The sequence below is a fragment of the Lineus longissimus genome, chromosome 17 (assembly GCF_910592395.1).
Source record: "Lineus longissimus chromosome 17, tnLinLong1.2, whole genome shotgun sequence".
NCBI classification, from domain to species: domain Eukaryota; kingdom Metazoa; phylum Nemertea; class Pilidiophora; order Heteronemertea; family Lineidae; genus Lineus; species Lineus longissimus.
In genome coordinates this window covers 13,307,714-13,322,366 of record NC_088324.1, presented here as the reverse complement: position 1 = coordinate 13,322,366, position 14,653 = coordinate 13,307,714, and the positions used below count along the sequence as shown (strand labels likewise).

Genomic DNA, 14,653 nt, shown 5'->3' with positions numbered 1-14,653 from the left:
ATATATAAATACGCAGCCCTATTGAACGAAGGACAAGAGAGGAAGACATTGTAACAATCTTACTCGGCCACAATTGTTCGGTACTGTCGCAACCTTACTGTCTCAGAAAAGAAGGAGTATTGCCTCAAATGACTGACATGGAGACATTTTCACAACCTACCTCTTTCAGAATTGTAAGACATGCGATTGAAATCTGCGCCTTCGCCTTGCAATAACAGAATAAGGTTTGTATAGACTACAAAGGATCATGGCCAGAAACAAAAAGACATCGTCACAACCGAGCTTTCCAGTGTATACTGTTGCCTTCCTATACAGAATGTCTCTGAAAAGGATCTGCTGGTTGGCATACCGTTGCAATCGTTTGATGTTTCTCTCTACTATTCTTGCAGTCTTAGACTGTCTCGTCCCGAATAAGCCCCATCTCGTCAGGCTCATGAGCTGCCATCATCTTTTGCCGTATGGTCCAGAAAATATAACCATAGTGCCTTGTTCAACAAGGGCTCAACATGTGGACATCCTCACAATCGATGCCTCTCGCATCATTGAGACATGCTGTCCGCTTTGCTATGTACAGGACATCTCAGAAAGGATCGACAAGGCTTTCAAAACCAAGGACCTGACATGGAGAAATCATCACAACCTAGCTCTCTCGCACCAGTTGTAGACGTTTTAATATTCCTTGCTATATACAGTCCTGGTCCATCTTTTTCTGTCCCCATATTCGTCGCCTGCTTGTCCACATTACCAATCCCTAAGAAGCCAGCCAGTGTGTCGGGAAGCTAAGATCCCAGCTATTTCTTGATCTTGCGGTGGTATGTTGGGACTTGTCTCCTCGAGGTCCATCTATGTCTGTCCCCGTAATTGTCGCCGGCTTGTTATCCCCGTGACCAATCTCTCAATGAGCCAGCCAGTGTGCCAGGGAACTAAGAACCGAGTTGCTCCTTGATCTCGTGGCGGTATCTTGGGACTTGTCTCCTCGAGTCTGTCCACAGTTTCGTCGCCTGCTTGTCCACATGACCAATCTCTCAAGGAGCCAGCCAGTGTGGCAGGGAACTTTGGAACGAGATGCTCCTTGCTGTGGTATGTTTTGACTCGTCTCCTCGATGTCTTTCTATGTCTGTCCTCATATTCGTCGCCTGCTTCTAGTCACAACTGTGTTTTTGGGACGTCTCTTGAGCAGGAACATTGTGCTCTTAAAGACAGCCACAACCCTGACGGTGAAGTCCCTGGATGTGACCCAAGATATAGTGCCACAATCAAGTCAGATCCACATAGCATCTTGTCCCAGATGTGCCATAAGCTATGGAGACAGAATCAAGTCAAGTCAGATCTACACACGCAAGGGAGAATGATTTTTGATGAATTATCACCAATGTAATGAGGGGACATATAAAAGTTACACTTTTTGTAGAATCGCTTGCCAATCTGATGCTGCCAGCTGGTTAGTGCCCTAGGATCAACTGGGGATGATGTTTCACTGTAATATATTCATACTGGAGAAAAAACATTCTCATGTGCTAGTTTGTCCTCTCTTCTCAACTGTTGATGCTGCTTTACTGTTATGTATTCATATTGAAGAAATACCATTCTAATGCCACAGGCAGTCTCTGTCCAGACAAAAGTCATATATGTGGTGTTGCTGTGCGACTGACATGTTCATACGGAAGAACTGCAGGGCAATTACTATTCAAAACATGTATTTGTATGATTTATTACTTGCATAATTTACACTTCATGCAATATCATTGAACCGACTAGAATGCATATGCGAACGAGAGAGATCAAAATACATTTCATTGATAATCAAAAAAAGTCCTGCATGGTGTGGAACTAATTTTGCCCCCTGGACAAACATGAAGGTCCCCACCCACCCTGACCCACACCGACTGACCCCATCTGGAGCATTTGATATCAGGTATTGACTGGATATCAAATCATGTGTGATACAGCACCCTCTGAGTATGAAGCAATGTTTTATCACTGTATGCGCAAAGCCCCTAAATCTTGGCTCTGGTCATATTTTCATGTTCATCCTAGGAGAAGAAACCCCAGAGAAACACGCCAAAGACCAAAGCCATCACTGCACTGACGTCGACGAACGTCTTCCATTTTGGATTCTCCATCACGGCTAAATTCCGTAACTTCTCCTCCATTTTGGATTTGTCTTCCTCTGAAATGTCATCCTCTTCTTCCTGTAAACCGCACACCAAGTTCCAGGCTTTTCTCAGTTTAGATGTTGGACGAGCCTCTGCAAAAAAGAAATCGAAAACAGGAGAGTTACTCAAGTTAAATGCTGTAAAGAAGCTACTGTACAGTGCTGAGAACGATAGGGTACTTGATGGAAAGTTCCCTTGCCTGCCACCAGGAGAGAATGCGAAACATACTAACCAACAGTGAGACATTCTTCTGAGGATGTCCCCGCCGCAGTTTCTTCTACGAACTCGTGCACTGCCGCGTGCGTTTTCTGGGGCGGTCCATCTTCGGTTTCAGGGTCAACATTCTGTATAATGTTCCCTCGCCTTCTCGTGAACCACGTCATACCCTCAAGCTGAAATAAAACAACGTTTGCTTCAAAACCTCGGGGATTCGACATGTGTGATAAAGGGACTATAGTGCGTGAACTATCATCACATACACGTTTACCGTTTTTTGCTATAAGCTAACAACTTTTGTTAGCAGTGTCAATTGAACAAGAAGAAGAGTTCCTGTATGGAAAAGGAGGAGGTTACGATCGACAAAGGATATCTTTAAAATGGTGCGGGTGCGATTTTAGCCTTGTCGAATCTTGTAAATAGTGGCATCTGTGTTTGTTGTCTCCATAGCTACCTGTAGCGTCCAACTAGAATATCACTACATACGTTCTGAACACTTCACCCGTTAATTTGTGCTCTTCCCCCAGTGGCCTTTTTCTGAACACTTGCTGTGTGGTGCTCAGTTCGAATGTTCCACTCCCGATAACCTTTTATTACCTTTTCCTCCGGAATTGGTTCAGTGAGTAGACTCACAACAATCGTTGCTATCAGGCTGATCCCGAACAGAAAAATGGCGTAGTGGAGAAAATGCCACTTGGAAATGATTTCAGGACGGTCGTCCGGCTCGCCGCAAGGGGGATCTGGTAGTGCGAAACTCGCGATCAGTCTCGCCAGACCGAAGGCGAGGCCAACCATCAGGCCCCAGAAAGCACCCTGTGAAAGAAACTAGACGTCAGTGATATCCCGGGAGTGATATGAACCGCACGAGATCCAAAGTCAGGTAGGAAAAGGTGAAGGAAAAAGGGATACAACACAAATGTGGGAAGGAGCCAGGTAAGCGAGGGCACCATTTATTATACAGGTTTATACTATAAACACCATCTATGGGGAATCAGGGAACTATACTGCGGCAAGATATCAACTTTTCTTACGGGTTCTGTAGTTCGTTTCCATAATACAGCCGACAGATAGCAAGCAATAATGGGCGAGGCTAGGTACGAGCCAAGACTTTGGAGATAGTTGAAGAGCTGGCCACCTGCTGCGTTACCAACCATAGGCAACCAGGCAATGGCAATTCCCAGGAAGACAATGATGAATAACCTGAAGAACGTAGGGAATGGGAACAATTTACTGTAACCTGGGCTCTGTTTCGTTCTTCGCACAGCCAAGTATACAATCGCTTGTGACACGATTGTCTTCATGCGAACTGCCTGATGAATGAGACAGAGTCGAGATTACAGAAGTAAAGGCGTTCATTGTATTAAAGACGGGTCCAGTAGAAACTACATTGATCATGTCGTCATTTGAGGTCCTTAAATTGCCGCCACGTCCTCAGATATCATCCTGGCATGGTTTCAATATGCTCCGCCTGTCGATATGTTGTAACTTGTTCTCTTACAACTGTTTTCGCATTTACCGGCTTACCTTCCTACTATAATCTGTTCGGTCTCTGAAGCATTCTTCCTGATCTTCTTCCACAAGTCGATGGTGAAGACGGTGCTGCTACTGTTGAAGATCGAGGTCAGAGAGCTCATCAGAGCGGCCAACATGGCCGCCAACATCAGACCACGGAGACCAATTGGAAGGATTTCGATTATTAGTTTCGGGTAGGCGATGTTTGAGCAGCCTGACGGGTTACCACAGGCAGCGATGCATGCCTCGGGCGAGGCACAGGCTAGGGTCTCTGTATAATCGAAATGTTAGTAGGAAATGTAAATCCAATACCTAAGGTGGCCAAAACAACCTAAGCTGAAATTGCCATTGGAGGGGGAACAACACGCTCGGTGGAAATATCCGTCGCGATCGAGAACCAAAACTGTTATTAGTCTCAACAGTTGCCATTTGATGGCATGGAATTAATACCAAAACGCTAACTTCATTTGAATGGTTCCTCACAAAAAGCGGCGCCGAAGAAGCTGGCTTGAGGGCTTCCGATTGGCCAATGAAACAGGAATTTCAGCTAATGCTTTCAGTGCTCACCTGGGAACAGGATCCTGCTGACCAAACCCGGCCAGACCATAAGGAACATTGGTAGTGTCTTCAGCAAGGCCGCCAGGACACTTCCTGCCTTGGCATGCGTCAGGTCCTTGGCTGCTAAGATCCTCTGGACAAGCACCTATAGAAGAAGACATGTATCCCTTGATCTAATGATGAAACTGGAAGTACTTGATTCTTGCGTCTTGTCTACGCTGGGAGGTTGGCCAAATACGTATGGCCAGATGGCTCTGGAAACCTTGTCTGCTGCAAGACGTCATATATATATAAAAGCAAGAAATCCTCCGGAAGAAGCTCCTATAATCTCTCACCTGGTCTGTACAGAAATACCACGCGGATAAGATATTGCATCCAAACAGTACCCCAGGCCAAGGGTAGCCACCATCGTCCGCTGGTCTCAGTATGTTGAAGGCATAGGGGTCGGGGCGACCACATGTGCTGTTGTCGGTCATGTTTGCAGACACTGAACGCATGTATTGGTCTTTCATAGATTCGTAACCTCCAACTTTTACCATGCCTGAAAATTTTCATGACCGTTGACGATATGGCATGAAGTCGGGAAGGAAACAAGTATGGAAAAGTTTGAAGTTACGATCGATATAATATTCTATAAAAACGACCAGGGCTTTGATGTGCGTTTTCCAAATGAAGGGTGGCTGTTTATGTACTGGTCACTGCGACAACTCACCATATTGGCGGAAATTCGGTTTAAATATCAGTGGCAAATTCACTTCGTGTCACACTGCACGCGGCGGCCCTGTACGATATACGCCGTGCATGGCTACAGGATGTTCGAACCCGACCAGGATATATATGTTTTGGTCACTTCGCCCTACAAGAAATGCATGATTTCTTCCTCAAGGGGGTGCCTGTAAGTGTATTCACTTACTGATAACAGCGACAATCGTAGCTCCAACGATTACTACCACAGACTGTAAGAAGTCTGTATAGATGACAGCCGCGAGTCCGCCAAGTACGGTATACAAGGCCGTGGCAGCAAGCAGGGCCAAGGCAGAGAGGTAAATATTCCACCCCAAGGTCTCCTGGATGATGATGGCGCCACAGTAGATTTCGGACTGGAAGGAAAAGGCTTGATTTGTCACTTCAGGTAGTTAGTCTTATCCACCGGCTAAATATCAAAGGCGGGGAAGGGATGATGATAGAAAAACAAGATATAGTCCATGGCTGCTTCTGTTGACACTGTTTTACAGTTTTTTCTACTTCAATATTAAGTTCTTCACATATAATTTTTCCAGTCAATAACCCACGTGAACCTTGTAGCCGGAAGGCTTGCATTACTTTCGATTTGTATTTGTATAGGATATGCAGTCATTTAGATAATCCTAACGTACCAGATTATGCATCATGGAATGAAGGGTGAACGCCGTCTGAGATTAGCATTACTAATATTTTGATTGGATCTTCGTTAATGAGAAGCGCTTCATTTCCAGAGTGCATTAGAGTAGAGACATAGTTTCGACATATCTGATGGGCTTACCGAGAGTTTTGCTAAGACAAAGAGCAGCAGAGAAAGCACCCCCATATAGACCTGAAGGCGCTTACCGCCGAAGCGCTTATGCAGATATTCTGGCATTGTGTAAACCTAGAGATGAAATCAATACAAAAGTGCAGAATATATATCAAATACAAAAAACGCCGGACGTGTACTACCAAGATACATATATATATATAGTAATATAAAGAGTCTGCAGCAATTCGTATTTGATCTGACATTGCCGAGAGACGAAGTACCGACGTTTGGCTGTGAAGGGGGTTGCGTAACTAAAATGAGTGATGTATGTAGGTTCGACAGTGTTGGAAAGATTAGTTTATATTGCGATATTTTCTCCATTTCCTTGTTTTTGGGACCATACTTACCCCGCTGGATATGTATACGGGTATGAAGAGATAACCCAGAAGAATGATGTTGAGTAAGCCCTGAAATGGATATTAATGTATAGAACCATACCACATGTAAATATTTCTTGTGCCAAGAAAATACATAATTGCTGGCCAACCTAAAGACATTGAGAAAAGTTTAAGATGGATCGAAGCTCCCCCTCAACAGACTTCACTGGATGTATATGGGGATTTTTTGGCTCAGCAGCGTTTTGGTAAATCTTGCTTGTTTATCAGATGCAGTTTTCCTTCCTTTTAATTCAAGCTGCAGCGGCAACAGTTCACTTATTCACAGAGGGGTGGCATGTCGTGACAAAACATGAAAAAGGCAGATTTGAGCTTGGGACGGGAACTCATCAGGAGACACTTACCGCAAACTCATAGCAAATGACGGCGATGCCAACGGCGGAGGAGGCCCCCGCTATTCCTATGAAGCTTCCTGTTCCAATATTGCTCATGTACAGCGAGGTTCCAACCTGAAACACGAGGCAAGAGTTCTGAAAGAGGACTCTTTAAACGTATGAGGGTCTCTGAGAGTTCAAGAGAATTGGGCAAATGACGGCGATGCCAACGGCGGAGGAGGCCCCCGCTATTCCTATGAAGCTTCCTGTTCCAATATTGCTCATGTACAGCGAGGTTCCAACCTGAAACACGAGGCAAGAGTTCTGAAAGAGGACTCTTTAAACGTATGAGGGTCTCTGAGAGTTCAAGAGAATTGGGCGAGAAGCCGTCCGTGTCACGTTGGCAACACCAGGGTCAAACACCTGGTGAGGAAACGACTGCTCCACGGACATAGTGAGCAACACCTGATAATGAAGTCGACGGCTTCGTATTCGTAGAAATGTTGGGTAAACAGATTGTTACCTACCAGCCACCACGGCATATCTCTTCCCGCCAAGAAGTAACCTCTCGCTGATCCGCGACCCTTCCGACATGATGCCTGTGACGAAATGATGGATAATCTTGTTTTATATTCCGTGGTTTCATCGGCGTGTTTTACAAAGTTAATGTTCTTGTAAAGACTAAAGGCAGGCATAGATGTGAATTGCGAACCTTGAGTTGCTCAGTTCCAGGGGACAAGTACATACTCTAAGTATCACTTATTACCATTTCTAAAGCGATCAGTAATGATGACTTGATTGAGCTTATGGCTCCGCAAACTGACATATCATGATGCTCTTTGCTACAGTTTTATAGGCTGTTATCCCCTCCCTGACAAGAGGAGCACATTCAATATCTAGCCAGATATTCTGATTGATCACACCTTTTTCGATAGACCTCATGACTTACCCATAGGCCAACTGCAACTGTGATAACGAAATGCAATCCTAGAATAACGAAATCGAGGACCTCTAGTTTCCCCGTCATAATGCAGTTCCAATCCGAAGGTGGAACCAATGGCCGGGGTTGGACGGCAGCCGCTGTCAATGTACACCAACTGAGAGGAAATAGTATACGAACATTTACTTAAATCACTGGAGACGAAGCTGTGGGGAAACCGGCAAAAACCTGTAGCAAACAGCAGATTTTGTTGCGTCGCACGAGCTGATGTTATGACGATTACATAAAACCATAAGGCAGAAGAAGAAGAAGAAACTGTTGTGATCAATCACTTTGCCTGCCATTATAAAGAAGATTTGTGCATAAACAAATGAAAAAGAAGGAAATGGCTTTACTTACTTTTCAACTTGTCACAGTCACATAGGTAAAAGAACAATGAATCATTGTAATTATCATACACAAGTAACAACATTATCTTAGGGTCACGGAACCCGCCTAAGATAAGTCTGACAATCTTTTTAAAGGGAGAACTATATAGGCAGGGGCCAGGTAGATCAAAGGAAGTTATACGAAGTCACCGATAGAGGTTTCTTCTATCTCTCGGTAAATCAAAACTGTTGAGAAATGTAAACCTCGCTGAATCAAACACAAGTTAGACTAAATACTGTACCAATTTGAAACCCTAATTGCTCATGCCGATTGTCGACATTACAGGTATAACACGCCTGTCAGTTAATATAATCTATATGGTTTGATAACTGTAAGACATTTAGTTATATCTAATATATATCTTATTCTGATTCTTACATATTTAGATAAAGTATAAGTGTTATAAAACATGATAAAGTGAAACATACTTGATATAACTTATATAAGTATCTACAGTTTTACTAGAATGTCGAGTTTGCGACTATTGCCACGTAATATTGGTTGTTTCATACGTTAGTGAAACCTTATCCCTCCCTACTAATGGCATCATCATATTGGGTTTCACTTATTCAACGAGATTCTCTCCAGGCTATGACAATTAATGCCAATATCCTCAGCATCAGCACCCAAACAAAGACAATTACAAGTTACTGTAGTATTTCTTTTATAAATGTATAGCCAATTACCGCTTTAGTGATTTCAGTGGTCCATGCAATTTGAACGGTGATGATGATGATTGCAGGACCAAACTGTACTTGCTTGAACTGTCGACGAATCATCAACATACATGTATTTCTTCGGCTGTTAGTCTTGTTCTGCAGAAAATGAATCCTAGACTTTCAAGAGTTAAACTTGTATGCACTGCATCAGAGACGGGCGAAGTTGAATCTCCGCCCCTACGGGTTGAATGGGGATGGTATTGTTGATTTGAAGGAATTCAACTCATTCCTGCCTATTAGAGAGGTGACTGCAACGCAATGCGAAGGTGATGAAACTTCTCCACCGAAAAATGGATATAGAAACAAGTAACCTTACTTCTCAAACCGATGTTCCGTCCTATCCGGACTTAGAGCTGGCTTTTTTCATCATTACCCGCATTGGGATACTGGTGGTGGTTGCTGTCGGCTTGCCGGGGAATCTTATAGCTTTTCTTGTTGCTGTCAAGAAGAGCAACAGCCATCTCTCTACGTGCGTATACATGGCAGCCCTCGCTGTTGCCGATAGTGCTGTTTTGGTTAACATTTGTGGCGTAAATGTTTTCATTTTTTGGAAAGTTGGGAGACAAGTCTTGCAGGATAGGGCCACACTCTTCAGGTATATATATAGGGTTTTCTATCAGGTTTTTGCGTTGATAACGTACCGATGGCGCGAGATATGCTTGAAGAAATCTGCTTCATTTTCATGCAGCAGTTATATTTTTGACGATGATCGAAGCATACAGCAATTCATTTTCGTTTTGAAGACAAGCGAACCCCGTGCCTCACCTTTGAAAGTTAAGTCATTAATCTAGATTTTGACCCAAAACAAATTGCAACTGCTGTCTAAAGGGAAGCTTCATCTGCATCAGAAGGTCAAAGGCAGACAAATTAGTAGTTGCGACAGCAGTTCTTTATTGTTATTTAGTAATGGGATATTTCTGAACTGTTTTATTAAATAGGTTCTTCTGGTTCATAGCGAATGCAGCTGGGATCTCATCGGGACTCTTCTTGGCGGAAATGTCAGTGGACAGACTTATCGCAGTGTGGGCCCCGATGAAGGCAACAACACTATGTACGACCTCCAAAGCAACTAGGTTGACTATTGCAACTGCAATTATAACCTCTGGTATAAACCTCAATCTCTTTTGGACCTTCGACTATAATGAGGATCCGATTTCTGGTAAATGGTTTTCGTAAAGTGGCCAGCAGGGGGCGCTGTAGTCTTTGTTGCACGATCGCCCAGAATTGTCGGAGCTATCGCCCAACAGAAACCACAGATCCCGCGAGCCCATCGAGCGATAGTTTGCATCTGTCGAAAACGTTTAAAAACAGAGCTATGCTCTATCAGCCTTGTAATTAATTCTCACTTCCCATCAACATGATTTCAGCAGTTTTGCTCGGGCAACCTAAATAACCAGAGTATTGGTTCGATGGTAGCCTGGACATTTTCAACGACGACATGTTCATGGATACCATCTTGTGATTCTTACAGGTATAGAGAGCGTCCAGCCGGCCATTTTTGATGAACCCTACATAACCCTCTTGGCACCAACATACATTCTCGTATTTGGCACCGTCATACCCTTTGCGGTGATATTCTTTTGTAATGTTGGCATTATCATCGGGGTTCGGAGGGCTGCAGGGAAGAGAGACACGCTCATGACCGCCGCGATGAAGAAGACGGAAAAGGCGGAGACGTCGGGGCGATCGCGAGATGATAGCTACATGATACGGATGCTTATCTTAGTCAGCCTTGCGTATGTCTTCTGTTCCATACCATTAAGATTTTACACTGTGATCTTAGATTTTCTCCTCAACTCAACTTATAACCTAAACATGCGATACTGGTATCTAAGATACAATGTGGAACACTGGGTTCTAACTTTGTTGTGGCATGTGAACTATGCTATCAACTTTTACATGTACTTTCTCGGTGGAGGGAAGAAATTTAGAAATGATGCCATTGAAGTGTTACACCATGGTTGCAGATTCCGTATCCGCTAATTCGTAAAACCTGCCATATGTGAGCGGCGACAAATTAAGTACAGGAGGGATATGAAAGGACTCTGTGATTGCCATGCGGAGGCGCACAGACCAACAGAAGACGCACTCACCACGGACACCACACCCAGAAGCACCAATTTCACGCACATCACTGACACGTGCATCACTTACCGGATCTTTAAGTCGTTGGCAAATCCTTCAAAGGTTAAGGCTACTTTCTTTGGTTTCTCGCTTACTAACTATAAAAATATTCAGTTCGTCCGAAAATCAAAAGACATCAGCTAAATTTCATTTGAATCAAATTTACACTGAATAGTAAATTGACTTATTCATCAAAACAAAAATAACTTGAATTTCAAATTAACTTGAATTAAGATTGAATAAAATATCAAGTCAATAGTATAAAGCAGATCAGATTTTGTATACGATTTAAAGCTGACGGGTCAGATATGTTCAGCAGCATAAAATGGAGTCTGACATTTCTGTTACGAGCAATATCCACTGCAGGCTGTGCCAAGGAGTGAAGGCAAGGGGCGTGAAGTTCAAGACTATTAGTGAAAATGACTGCGGTTCTACATACCTGGAGGAGCAATGGGTACACATGTTTGATAAGGTTGAACCGAGATTATCTGGGCAACTAGATCTGGTGTATAGAAGCCTTCATTACAGACGCATGAGAAAGAACCTGGGCTGTTGATACACTGCGCGTTATCGTCACAATTGTGGACACCAGTCGCGCACTCGTCGATGTCTGAAAGAGGTCATCTTCTTACAAAAACAGAGAATGTTTTTTGGCACTCAAAAAGAGCGACTATATATAGACAAGAGCTGGGGAGGTTGAATTGGTCATCTCGTAATGCACGGCAATGGCACTTGTTTGATTCTGTGAGATGAGGGAGACTCCTATTGGCAGTTTCAGAATCGCTCGATTTCCTGTGTGGATGGAATTAAAGGGGCAAGGAGTCGTGTGCCAGAGGGGCTGTTGTTTTTTCTCCGGAAAAGGCCTCCTGAAACCCTCATCACATGTGCAGAAAAATGAGCCATAGCTGTTCGAACATTTGGCGTTGATGTCACAATAGTTTTTAGACGCACATTCGTCGATATCTGGGGAATACGAAATTTGAAGAAAAAAAGAGTTATAAAAGATGAGCATCAGGGAATAACGAGGAGAGGAACAAGCTCTGATCTGTCACATCGTTATCTCCGGACTTTAAGTATAAAGGTCTTGGTTCAATCACGGAGCGAGCTGCGCACATCACACATGTTCTGTTTTAGCATTTTTGGTCAGGTATAATGGAGTAGAACTGCCCTGCAAACGTGATATATTTGTTGCAGCAATATGCAATAATACCTTCTGCATGAAGCTCTCGTTTGCGGTGACCCAAGCGAGAATTAGCCATCGCCAAGACCTATACAGTAAAGATAACGTTTGCAACCTTACCTGCGCATTGCTCTCCTGGCGCCTCTTTTCTAAATCCATTTTTACAAGAACAGAAGAATGATCCGATTGTATTGACGCAGTGGGAACTACTTTGGTTACAATCGTCCCGTCCCAAACTACACTCATCAATATCTGTGTTGAAAGAGAAATTAAATAGCACTATACGCCTACCAGTAAAATTTTCTTCTCCGGTTCTCTTCGACCACGACCGACACAATTCGGACAAAGTCACAATCAGATCGAATGCCGGTGTTTCGTTTTTGAATGTTTTTCGGGCCGTTTTGGAGTGGTTCCCCTCATCTTGTGGGAACTCTGAGATATACATTAGCACATTTTCTGTGTTTCCCTCTTTTGAAAAGGCTTGGTCTCTCTGGCTATCAATTGTATGGAAACACTAAAATATGGGGAACTGCCACATATGTTACACCCGCCAGTATATCAGACCAATTTAATGAGAGAACACGCATGAGAATTCGACATTCTCGAAACACCACGGAACTCGGCAATGAGTAGAATGATATGAATGACAGGATCACAATTTGCTCGAACCTTCAGGATGCTTGGTGAGAGCCCCTTTCTGAGATCAGGTTTTATCGAGAGGCGGAGTATATTGAAAATCACTGATTATGTCAGGATTGGTGAAAGGACAAATCAAGGTGATTAGGCCTATACCTTTCTTGCAAATGTAATCCTTGGTGTCGAAACATGGTTCGTCGTGCCATTTCTTGTCTGTCATCATTATGCACCTTTCATCAGGGTCGTCAAGCTTTACGCCACTTTCGGTGCCAGCAGCTGGCACATAGTCTAAAGGAGAATTATCACCCCAAGTCATGTCGGCAACAACGCCCGTGGCCTCTCCCGATATTCCAATCCAGGCTTCGGAAGACTTACAGCTGGAAAAAAAACTGAACAGAATTTTACGTGTTCAATTACCAATACAATGGGTGATATGAATAAAGACTAGCAAATGCTTTTATCTAAAACTCCATGTACATTTACACTAGGCCTTTCTGTACAAAATTGATGTAAAAGCATTTGCTAGTCTTTATTCATATCACCCATGACACTACTCTGTTACCTGTGAAAATCGAAAGGAAAAACCAGCTCAAGTGGGTGAACTAATCAGTTGCATCTGGTGAAAGATGGCGATGACGCCTGACATGATCGCCTGACATGAAACCTCAAGTTTCAGGTTTCAGCCCAAGCGTTGAGGTTTCGCAAGCTCACGTCTTGACTAACGTTGTGTGTTTTCACAGCAGTCTTAGTATAGGATTCAAGTCTGTTTCTTCCATGAAGCAGGCGAACTGCATTATTTTTAGAAGACGTAAATCTAAACGTAAAGATGCGAAATCTCACTATCATTTCGTTCTTCGATTTTACCATGTCATCAAATAAATGATGTTATCATTCTCTTCTTGGCTATGGATACTTGCGAGCGTTCCGTTTAGTCTGCGACAGGCCAGAGCTGCTGTCGAATGGTTACGTGTTCCCGTCATCACCCTAAACTCACTCGGTATCGAGTCAGTTGGAAAGATATCCCCGTACGTCCAGTCGACTGGACATTCACAGTGCGACCCGTGACCACCAGAGAATATCACCTGGTCTGAAAAACATTAGACAGAACTCTCTTATCATCAATTCTTTGTTAAAGCAATGAATGGCTAAAAACGCGTTAAAGATGACATGGATCAAAGGGCTCTATACGCAGTAAATAAAGTTGGTGATAAAACGAGTGTACACGGCCTATACTTACCAACGGTCCAACAGAACAGAAGCACAAGGATGTCAATTTGACGCATCCCGAGTCACTGAAGGTTGCGTCTATCCAATAAAGGCACGTTATGTGAACCTAAAGCGTGTGTTGTTCAGACGAGAATATGCCAAAGCGTGCGATCTCTGAAGAAATATGATGTGAAGCTTAAAACCTTAGTCTTGGTTGTTCGATTAACTGGAAGACTGTCGAAAGAAAGACGATGTCCACATATATCCAGAAATAAAAAAGCACCATCAACACATCAGAATTCAGAGCTACACCGGCTTGAGTTGGTCACAGCGACCATCCATGAGTCAGACGGAGACAAGGACGGCGACTGAATGAGGTCCCCGATTCGTTCTGAGTTTTCGGAGGCTGTTTCAGCGGTACGGTGTCCTGGTTCCAAACCCAGGACCCAGTTTGATGATACTACAGAGTTCTAGAATTCCGTTCTAATTATCATTATGATCATGAGACAAGAAAATATCGTGCCTTCCACTGCCTTATCCTGCTGACGAGGCTGGTCAACTGTCACATCTCGTATTTGAAGACATACAATGTGTCAACAAATATTGTTCCTGGCCTACACCATATTCCCCACTTTACTGAGAGATTGAGAAAGTCGATCCGAGAAAGTCACAACTCTAGCTGAACAAACACGAAAGGGCCAAGCAAACAATCA

General features: G+C 43.6%; 1 protein-coding gene across 1 annotated transcript; it reads right to left on the bottom strand.

Annotated features, from left to right (window-relative positions):
• Positions 1-1,897: 1,897 nt before the first annotated feature.
• LOC135501032 (sodium/mannose cotransporter SLC5A10-like) lies at positions 1,898-14,017 on the bottom strand. Its single transcript, XM_064792751.1, has 16 exons — positions 13,972-14,017; positions 13,599-13,821; positions 12,965-13,111; positions 7,656-7,803; positions 7,234-7,305; positions 6,737-6,841; positions 6,345-6,404; positions 5,965-6,069; positions 5,356-5,542; positions 4,778-4,983; positions 4,452-4,587; positions 3,897-4,155; positions 3,404-3,572; positions 2,970-3,197; positions 2,389-2,548; positions 1,898-2,248 (listed from the first exon to the last, which is right to left on the bottom strand). The coding sequence occupies exons 1-16, from the start codon at positions 14,015-14,017 to the stop codon at positions 2,034-2,036; spliced, it is 2,466 nt and encodes an 821-aa protein (XP_064648821.1). The 3' UTR covers positions 1,898-2,033.
• Positions 14,018-14,653: the final 636 nt, after the last annotated feature.